The sequence below is a fragment of the Notothenia rossii genome (genome assembly GCF_949606895.1).
Source record: "Notothenia rossii genome assembly, chromosome: 3".
Classification (NCBI taxonomy): domain Eukaryota; kingdom Metazoa; phylum Chordata; class Actinopteri; order Perciformes; family Nototheniidae; genus Notothenia; species Notothenia rossii.
The window spans coordinates 8,614,680-8,625,619 of NC_136901.1; the positions used below are offsets into that span (position 1 = coordinate 8,614,680).

A 10,940-nucleotide genomic window follows, 5' to 3' on the forward strand; every position below is an offset into this window, starting at 1 on the left:
TAGTAGCTTTTCAAACTTCAAACGTTTTTAAGTTCTGGACCTCTAAACATCTCGAGAATATGAGACAGAAAATTGAAAAACTGCTGCAAATTCAGAAAAATAGTGATGACATTAATAAAAGTCAAAGGACTCGTGCTCATAAATACATTTTAATACAAAGTGCAGTAGTTTTTGCATCAATAGACATCTGTCTGACTCCTATATTAGGACCAGTGAGTAACATGAAATACTACAGGGCTTATATTCAGGGGTTAAAGTCACAAAAAAAATCACAAATTCATTAGATAAAATTCTTTAATAGAATACATTTGAAAACCAACATTATAAAATTGTTGCACGTAGAAAAATCACAAACAAAATGTGAAAGTGCTGATAATGTAAGTAGTATAGTGAAGTGTAACAGAGGGGCCGTAGTATGTAAAAAAGCCTATTGTAGGTATAGATAATGTTTAAAAAATACAAAGCTGAGATAAAAAAAACAACTTAACACATAGTTATAGTCACTTAGGTAAAAATTCAAAATGTACATGAAGAAAAACCATATATTTATGGGAATAAAAACTAGGATATTCTCTGAGATTATAATGTCATAAAGGTAATCTTTTAAAAACGTTTCTTGTCTCTATTCGTGCTCTTCAGCCGTCAGTGGTTTCTTGCTTTGTTTCTCCATATCAGCAGCATCAGACTCTTCGTCTTCCTCTTCCTCATTGAACTCGTTGGTGACATAGGAGCCTTTTTGTCGGGATGAAATCCAAATCAGAACGACCATGATGCAGATCAGCAGCAGCAGCACGGAGCCCACCATGCCTGAAGGTGGAGTAAAGATGGGGATTCAAAACACTTGGTGTCAGGGCTGCAGATGAAGGTCTTGAAAATAAATGTGTTTTAATTGGCATCATTCAGCCTTAAGTCAGATATGCACATACAGGACATAAAACAACTTGAAGGAACACTTATTATTAGATACATCTATGTTACATTATTAGATAACATTAGGAGATAAAAGTCGAGATCTCACCTCCAATTAAGGCTCCAGACGTTCCACTGTCTGTAAAAGACATACACAAACTTGAAATGAAGCTGAATGTATCCATCTAAATTGTTACTGTCATTGTGAAGCTGCTGCGGGACACATGTCTGCAGAATCCAACCATGCATGGTATTCAAACACCCTCAGTCTATTTTCGAGCCTCAGGGTGAGCGGCGATGTGACAGAGCTCCGGTTTTACACTTCAGACACACAGCACTCTTATCACAGCTAATCTCACACACTGTCTTTTAATATCCTGCAAATATCTCAAGAAAACTCCCATTAAAGGTGCAGAAACCGAGATAAAAAGACATGTCGATGCCACAAAAGGTCATACTGTACACATGTAATACAGAGATAATGAAGGAGACATTTGTGAGACGATAGACCCTAAATTAAAATAAGAGGAACTCAGATTCAACTCTAAACTTTGAAGACATTTCCAAAGAAGATTTTTGAATGTCAGTAATGCAGCTACTGCATTTAAGCAACACTAAAATCCTCTCCAAATGTTAACTTTCCAACATGTTTGATACGTGAGGAAGTGAAAACCACAGCTATTTATATACATTTGACATTTTAATACCAGATGCTGCAATATCCCCCTCTAATATGTAATGGAAACTATATTAAAATAAAATAAATAAAACTGAAGGTTTTTTTCCCTCCACAAAGACACACAAATGCCCCGGCGTTGCTGTAGAAACAAGAGCCAGTATCAGTGCAACTGCTCTTATCTCCGTGGCGACAGACCCTGGAGGTTTTCACACTCCACCGGTGATAAGACACTCCCTGCTACACACACACACACATACTGTACACACACAATTGAACTTGTAATTTTTCGAGTAAATGCATGATCTTATTCAACTTTTTTTTTTTTTTTGCTGGAAACATGACGACTAGATAAATAACGTTTTTTAATCATTTTATTATGACATTTATGTACATGTACGTACCTTTGAGCATTATCATGGGGGTCACGACCTCATGAAGAGCAGTAGCCATGGCAGTAGCTGGAGCAGGCGTCACAGGGCCCGGCGTCAATTCGTCAGCCATTTTCTTTCCAACACAAAAGGCAGATGTTAGCAGCGTCTTCTTTAAAGAACTATCTTAGGAATGAAAAAATGCCATTGTTGCAACGGATAAGAGTAATGCTACTTAAACAGGTAAGAAGTATATATTAGTCCTATCCTCTGAACAGTGTCAGGTCAGGATTTTTTTCTTGCAAAACTTTGAAAAATAATAAATACAATTATTATTTTATGAATAACCATTATGTGATATTTATAAAAGGTAAGGGTGATTCATTTTTTTTAATTTTTCCTAAAAATAAAATGTAAAAGTGTCTATAATGTGCTTTTTCATTTAAACGAACTAAAACCAGTGCCTTTTATGTTAAAACAATATTGTTGAGTAGCTTCGACTGCAAGTAAATGTGGAACAAATATAAGTAATTAAGAGTAACATAAACATGCAGCTCCAGATTCATGTTTAAATCTTGCAAAACTTTAAGAAACAATCATATTTCAAACGATTGCATTAAAACGGACTTAAAGGGAAATGACACTTTTATTTTTCTCAGAACTATCCGTGTGCTGCAGAGCATTCAGGTTATTTTAATCTGCTTTCATTTGAACTGTTATTATAATACATGTCTTTATGTACTTATTTAAGAAGTTTGGAACATGCACATGCTGGAAAGACTTGTTAAGCAGTGCTTCAAAGGTTATTGACTGAGAACTAGTTAAAAAAAAGGTTACATTTTGAGCAGCAGAATGTTTTGCAAAATAAAGTCACAATGCAAAGAGTAAAACATCGATAATCAAACTAAAAAAACAAGTTAAAAGTCATTTAAAACACAACAAAACCCCAAAACTCACCAAATCTGAGGAGAAGAAGAAGCAGGAGAGAGCGTATGCTGAGTAACACACACACACACACACACACACACACACACACACACACACACACACACACACACACACACACACACACACACACACACACACACACACACACACACACACACACACACACACACACACACACACACACACACACACACACACACACACACACACACACACACACACACACACACGGGTGTGGTGTCAGTCCCCAGAGTCAGGGTCTGTTTCCCCTCCGGCCAATCACGTGGCTGACTCCTCCCCTCTGATGCTGCACCGCCTGCAGATGTCTGTATAGCTGACAACGCCTCTTACATCATCCCCACACACACACACACACACACACACACACACACACACACACACACACACACACACACACACACACACACACACACACACACACACACACACACACACACACACACACACACACACACACACACACACACACACACACACACACACACACACACACACACACACACACACACACACACACACACACACACACACACACACACACACACACACACACACTGTGTTAACAATACTTCAGCCAGTTCTGCACATCTTCCCTCATTTAGTTTTTTTGCAGGGGTTTTTGCACGTCTTAGTGGTTTCCTACACTTCCAAGAATGCACCAAAACAACCACAGAGGCGTGTCGTATGTATTGTTTGAATCTGTGGCTGTTTCACGATTTCTCATCCTTCTGTGAGCATTTATTAATATTGAGACTGATCTGACTCCATACAGATGTTAAGTTCACCTAGGAATGGTATCATTGACTTAAATGTTCAAATAAATGTTGCTCTTCTGTCTATATTGGTCATATGATGCCCCTTGACTGAAATGTTTCCTGTTCAATATCCCCACTGGTTTCCCTTAAAATTCTGGGATGAGAGTCCACATCACAATTTACTTTCAACTGTAATTTCCCTTTCATCACTCACCTCAGCAATGGACCTCTCTCCACTGTCCCTGTGTTCTGCCTCTGACTCACTCTCAAGCACCTAGATGTCAAGAGAGGTGGTGAAGTGATTATTATTTATTGAGCAGTATACTCTTTCACATTGAATCATAACAAGTCATACTGAATGTAAATACAACTGACTCTAAAGTAAGTCCTAGTCTGTGACATTGGACATTTTGAAGACTCAAAGCCCCAAGCAGTAGGTAGAATATTAGCTAGTCTATGTAATGTGCACAGAAAATAAATAGTTAACTGAATACTTGGATGGAAATTGCCGATAAGCACTCAGTAAAACATAAACACACACAAAAAGCTTCTGAATGATAAGAAGAATAATTCAAATATAATGCAGATTACCATTTTGAGAGAGAGTACCTTAAAGAACTCAGAAAATAATCTCTTATCGAACTGAGGCTCCAGTAAAACACACTGACTGCATCTCTACATGGACATCAGTAAGCCGTTTATGAGTATTATCCCGGTTATGATCATATTGGGAATAGGCTGTTCAAATTAGCACAGAGAGATCGGGTTATTCATGTTCCCTGTTTACATGATAAACACTAGTAACCTGGCATTTCGATGCCTTTTCTCATCTAAACTATTCAGTGTTTGTATCTTTCTATCATGACATAAAGACGAAACTCCACTCCAGAAGTGAGACGCTTTTGCTGCCACCGCCGCCATCACTGTTAACTGATTAACTGCCACCAGCTGAAGACTTACTTTCCTCTTCTTTGAATTTTTTTTTCTTATGTCCATGTTGTATGGGGGAGAAAACATATCAAACCAAGAGATCGTCAGCTTTGATTTTCGCTGTATTAACAATGTCCTGAACATTTGGTGTGTGTGCCTTACCTCTGCTACCGGCATCGCTTCACAACAGATCTGAGCTGTCCAACTATGGCAACACTCCTTGAACATGCACGCTATGGGAGAATCTGCCTTGGTACAAAGCAGCAGTGAAAACATGGTACGGAGTTTCATTGATTTGGGCATTCTCTCAATAAGCAAGTGGAATGGATTTGATAGTGAAGCACTGACACAGCGCTTTACAAAGTGCGGCGAGTGGATAGACCGATTCACGGACTTTCCACATGGTAGAAGTGGGGGGTCTAAACTAATCATTTAAAAAAGTGGGGGGGACTTGTCCCACCCTCATATAATGGCTGCGACGCCCATGCTCAGAATCATCAATCTCATTAGGCCAATCCTGATTGGCTGGTGATCTTGACGACCACGTCAGGGAATCCACCCACCCTTTAAGTAGCTTGCGCTACGACGCAGCGTCATTCAAACACCTCTTCTCGCTTCGGAGCACATCTCTAAATTATCAGTAGCCTGGCTAGCTTAACTGTCCATAGACTGAACCACTCTAAGCTAACTTTCGGTCGCTGGACGCTTGCCGGCTACACTTGCTTCGCATAGATTTGAATATTAACACACCAGTTAATACTCGATTCTGCTCCGCCGTTTTTTAACGGTAAGGGTTTTGTTTATTGAACAGTAACATACCAGTTGTTGTTCCGTCCCTCCAAGTCGGCACTCCGGCTATCGAGGGTGGACCCTTCTCTTCCTCACACCAGAGGAGACAGAGGCTCTGAGGCTCGACTCTGCGGCTGCGGGTATAAGATATCAAGCACGGACTCACACCAGGTCTGCTCGTCCTGCCTTGGGCTGGAACATGCCCGGAAGGCTATCGACGCCCCCGGTTCGTGCGGGCCGGACACTGTGCCCGCTTCACCATCAAGAGCCTCCGCCGACGGCTAGCGCGCCAAGCTAGCCTGTCGGGAGGAGATCCTTTCATGTCTAGCGATGTGCCGGCCGGCAACCGAGACATGGAGGCTGAGCCTTGTGCTGAGGCTAGCTGGGGCTCCCAGCTGGACCTCACCGTGGTTCCGCCCGCGGAGGATGTCCTGGAGTTGGACTATATAGAGGAAGACGAAGAGGGTGCCTCGGAGTTTCTCTTATCCGACTCAGACGAGGATGATATTTTCGTCTCATCCACTCAGGCTGCCAAGCCTTATGCTGTGTCTGCTCCTCTGGGCGAAAGCATGCCAGCATGGACTTGCGAGCCGTGTGCCAACGCGCTGCGTCCAGGCTGGACATCCCCTGGCCTGAAGTAGCAAAGGAGACCACCAGATCTCGCTACGAAGGGAAGAATTTGCCCCAGGCTGAGGATGGCAAGACAACTTCTCCCAGTTTTTCCGGAGCTGCTGGACGAGGTGTCTGTCTCGTGAAGAGACCACCCGTTCAGCAGTAAGTCCCCGATCCAGGGAGCTTCCTCTTTGGATTTTGAGGGCATGGAGAAACTCGGCTTGCTTCGCATGCCTCCTATGGAGCCGCTTGTTGCAGCCCCCGCGGCTGTCTTCGGCGTCTAACAGGAACCCAACACTGCCGACAAAAGCAGATCGTTTTCAGTCAGCAATGACCGAACGGGCTTACAAAGCGGCGGCTTTATCTTTCAGGGCGCTCAATGTCTCATCAATGCTGACTGCTTACCAAGCAGAGCTGTGCGAAGACATGACAAATAAACCTGAGCCTGCTGTGTGGGATGAAATTACCGCGATCACGGACATTTGCCTCCGCGTGCAGCGCTGTGCGGTCCAAGCCACGGGTAAAACGCTTGGAATGATGGCAGTGCAGGAGAGAGCCAGGTGGCTTAACCTGACGAACCTACCAGACCGCGAGAAAGAGGACGTTTTGGACATGCCAATTGTCCCCGAAGGCATATTTGGCACCGCTCTGGCTCCGATGCAGCAGCGGTGTGAGGCCAAAAAGAGAGAAGAGGAGGCTCTCCAGCTCTGTCTTCCCCGGAAGGTCCAGCCGCCACCTCCGACGGCTCCGCGACAGACCTTCGCTCAGGCTGCCTCACGACCCTCCCAGTTTAAGATCCTGAAACGGCAAAAGCCACAGCCCGCCCCGGGTCCCCCACCCAGGCACGAGGCAAGGACGAGCTGGACAAGAAAGTCCCCATCTCCGACAGCAGCTGCACCGGCATAGCCGGCCCAGACATCAGGCGAGGAAGAAGAAGAGAGCGGCCTGAGAGCCTTCCCTCCTCTCCTCGGTGGAAGAGCTGGAAGTTCCCTGTTTTTCAGCCCCACCTGTTCTGCTCTGGAATGTGCTTCCGGGGGCCACCCATGCCCCCGTCGCCTCGAGTGATGTCAAAACAACATCCCCAAGTTCGCGCCGTGAGGAAGATGGACTTTATGTTAGAGACAGCAGGTTCTGCTGTTTAAGTCACACAAGCACATGTCCACGTTTTTCAATAAAGAATATTCCACTCTCGTTTCCAGGCTTGAAGCCAAGGGCACAGTCAAAAATAATGAAAAGAAAAACAATAAACAGTCAGGTGACTGTGCTGCTTCTGAGGGGGGCTGTCCCCTCTCTCAACAAGCGGACGGTAACCGATTCTGTCAATGCACTATCACCTCGCGCATGCGCAGTGTCGGCCGAGGTTGTCAGGCAGGGGTACTATCGTGTTCAGACACTAGAGGGCCCCATAACACAACTAATAAAAGGCACAGAGAGCCGACGGCAGGGCAGAGTCTACTTCTCCTCTCACTCTCATGAGCGAGAGGTGGAAAGCGCTCACAAGCTCAGCTTGGGTGTTGAGGACGATATCACAGGGCAACAGATTCCAATTCGCTGTCACCCCCCCATCACTTCTCGGGCATTGTGCATTCACAAGCCCGAGACCTGCCGTATTCTAGAGCAGGAGATTTTCTCGCTGTTAGAAAAAAAAGGCCATAAATTATACAGATGGCTAGTCCGCCCCTGAAAATGTCTATGCAAACGTTATTATTAATAATAATAATTTAAAAAAAAAAATTATAAAAAAAATTAATCAATTTTTTGAAATATTTTTTTTTGAAATGTTCCATTTTTATGTTGTAATCATCTCGCGACCCCCCCACTTTGGGAATCCCCCATTTAGAAGACTGGTTCTTTCTTGCACAGTTGGAGCAGGAGGCTATTACGCAGACGAATATCCTCGTGAAACACCTGCTCGACCTGGGTTTCGTAATAAACACAGAAAAGAGCATGTTGTCCCCAGCTCAGACTGTACTCTTCCTGGGCTTATGCCTAAATTCAGTGTCCTTCACAGCCCGCCTGTCAGCGGAGAGAGTGAAAGCCTTCAGGGCTTGCCTCGCTAATTTCCAGCCACGCAAATATGTTCTCTTCAGATCATGTCTGCGGTTGCTGGGGCTCATGGGGTCAGCCATCCTGGTGGTACGACTGGGCCGCTTATACATGAGGGATTTTCAGCGCTGGGTAGCTGCCCTCAGACTGGACCCCGTGCGTCATGGCACACGGAGAGTGATGGCCACTGTGGAATGCGTAATGGCACTGCGCCACTGGCTGCACCCGGCTTTTCTAGTACGGGGCGTACCTATGGGTGCTGTCCTATCACGGAAAGTGGTCACCACAGACGCATGTCTGATGGGCTGGGGGGGTATATACGAAGGTCGACCTGTGAGGGGTCTCTGGAGCAGAGATCTCCCACGGTCACATATAAACTATCTGGAGCTTTTAGCGGTGTTTCTCACCCTAAAACGCTTTATGCCTTTTCTCAAAGGACATCATGTCCTCGTGAGGACAGACAACACGACCACAATATCGTATATAAACCGTCAAGGGGGTTTGCGCTCTCTCCAGTTACACATGCTGGCACGCAAACTGATACTATGGAGCTGCGGCCGTCACATGTACCGGGGGGGATGAACCTCGGAGCGGATCTGTTGTCCAGAGGTGTACCACTATATGCAGATTGGATTCTACATCCAACAATTGTGAGTAAGTTGTGGATACGTTACGGCCGAGCCGCGGTAGATCTGTTCGCGTCAAAAGAAAACGCTCAATGTCAGCTGTTCTTTTCAATGTGCGGTCTAAACGCACCGTTAGGCGTGGACGCGCTCGCACACGTTTGGCCGCCGGTCCTTCTGTACGCGTTCCCACCCCTGGCTCTAATACCTCCGACTCTGGCCAGAGTGAGAGAGCATCGGCACACGCTGATCCTGATAGCTCCGCACTGGCCTGTAACGTATTGGCTGGCGGAGATACGTAGATAAGCTGCTGTGCGGGCAGCCGTGGCAGCTCCCGTTACGCAGGGTCATACTGTCTCAGGCGGGGGGGACGATCTTTCACCCACACCCGGAACATTTGGCACTATGGGCCTGGCCCGTGAGTGGTATAATTTGAGTACAGTGGGGATTCCTCAGAAGGTATTAAACACTATTCAGAATGCAAGGGCTTCCTCAACCAGGTCTCTTTATGACTGTAAGTGGAGGGTGTTTGAGGAGTGGTGCCTCCAAAAGGGACACGTCTCTTTTCACGTCCTGTCGGTGTGATTTTGTCATTTCTACACGACTTGATTGATAAACACAGAGCTTTCTCTACGATCAAAGTGTACCTGGCTGTTATTGCTGCATGCCACGTGGGTTTTGAGGGAAAGACAGCTAGCCAACATCCCTTGGTCTGCCGTTTTATGAAAGGGGCTCCTCCCTGTTTCCAGGTCACTGGTGCCCTTATGGGACTTGACAGTGGTTTTAGACGGGCTCACTCGACCTCCATTTGAACCCCTGGAAGAAGTTTACATGAAACACTTGTCACTGAAGACAATGTTGTTGCTGGCTCTGGCATCTGCCAAGCGAGTCAGTGGCATTCATGCGCTCTCTGTACACCCTTCATGCACTCAGTTTGCCCAGGGGTAAACAAGAGTGTTGCTGAAGCCCAACCCTGCTTTTGTGCCCAAGGTGGTTGGCTCATGCACCCCCATTGACCTTGCGGCATTTCCTTCACCGTTATGTTCTTCTGAAGAACAGCGGCCAAATTTGCTGTGCCCAGTTCGTGCCTTGCGCACCTATATGGACAGGTCTAAAGAGTTTTGATGCAATGACCAACTATTTGTATCCTGGGCTAACCCTCATAAGGGCAAGCCCGTTACCAGGCAACGACTCTCCCACTGGAATGTGGAAGCGATAGCTCTGGCTTATACGAGTCAGGGTTTGCAGGCACCAACGGGCCTGGATGCTCATTCCACTCGTGGCCTGGCTACGTCCTGGGCTTTGTTTAAGGGTGTTTCCATCCAGGACATTTGTGCGGCAGCAAGCTGGTCTTCACCACTCACTTTTGTCCGTTTTTACAGATTGGATGTCTCTGCTCCAAGTGTGGCCCGCGCAGTGCTGGGCCCCGTGTTGGGACAGAGTTCTACCTGTTGGGTACTGATTTTTGGTGATTTTCGAGATAAGCATGTCTAGCAATACGGGAGTCTCAATATCCCGTAGTGAGACATCGAGCGGAGTGTTATGAATGAGAAATATAAGTTACTAACGTAACCCCAGTTCTCAGAGTAACATGAAGTGAGATGTCTCACCAGACAGCCCTTCTCGCTGAGGCAAAGCGAGAAGAGGTGCTTATTTTGAATGACGCCGCGTGGTAGTGCAAGCTACTTAAAGGGTGGGTGGATTCCCTGACGTGGTCGTCAAGATCACCAGCCAATCAGGATTGGCGTAATGAGATTGATGCTTCTGAGGCATTCACGGGGAGGCGCATCCCATAGTGAGACATCTCACTTCATGTTACTCTGAGAACTGGGGTTACGTTAGTACCCTATAGTTCTTGACTAACACAGGGCTGTTACCTTGTGTTTAGTCTGATTTATGTGATCCCAGAGAAGTGCTTTTATTGAACACTCTGCTTTTACTTTTCCTTCTGTTGAGCAATCGGCCACAAAAACCTGCCGTCTATTCCCATCTGCGGCGTCTGTGCTTTTACAACAACATACCTGCCCATCAGCTGTGATGCAAAAGAGGAACCCACAAGGGGTCTACCTGCAACCACAGACTGTAAAGACTGACCTCCCAGTTTGAAACTCTGTCTGCTTCTTGGAACACACCGTCCATCAGTAAGTGCCTGGCTAGATTCACTATGTATTCCTTATTGCAACACAGCTGAAAAGCCAGTTGTGTTGTAACGCTTCGTGAAAAACCATAGCGTGTCTCAACAGTCGGAGCGCAGCTTCTT

General features: G+C 45.8%; 1 protein-coding gene across 5 annotated transcripts; it reads right to left on the minus strand.

The window, feature by feature from the left end:
- Nucleotides 1-136: 136 nt before the first annotated feature.
- Nucleotides 137-4,802, minus strand: LOC307031620 (uncharacterized protein). Of its 5 annotated transcripts, XM_079668864.1 has the most exons (6): nt 4,641-4,681; nt 3,895-3,954; nt 2,914-3,250; nt 1,990-2,092; nt 1,019-1,048; nt 137-807 (listed from the first exon to the last, which is right to left on the minus strand). In XM_079668864.1, the coding sequence occupies exons 4-6, from the start codon at nt 2,087-2,089 to the stop codon at nt 623-625; spliced, it is 315 nt and encodes a 104-aa protein (XP_079524990.1). In that variant the 5' UTR covers nt 2,090-2,092; nt 2,914-3,250; nt 3,895-3,954; nt 4,641-4,681; the 3' UTR covers nt 137-622. The 5 variants fall into 5 exon arrangements, with proteins under 5 accessions (XP_079524990.1, XP_079524986.1, XP_079524987.1 ...); XM_079668860.1 differs by lacking the exons at nt 2,914-3,250; nt 4,641-4,681 and adding an exon at nt 4,773-4,802; XM_079668861.1 differs by lacking the exon at nt 2,914-3,250 and having other exon boundaries at nt 4,641-4,708.
- Between the last annotated feature and the right edge of the window lie 6,138 nt (nt 4,803-10,940).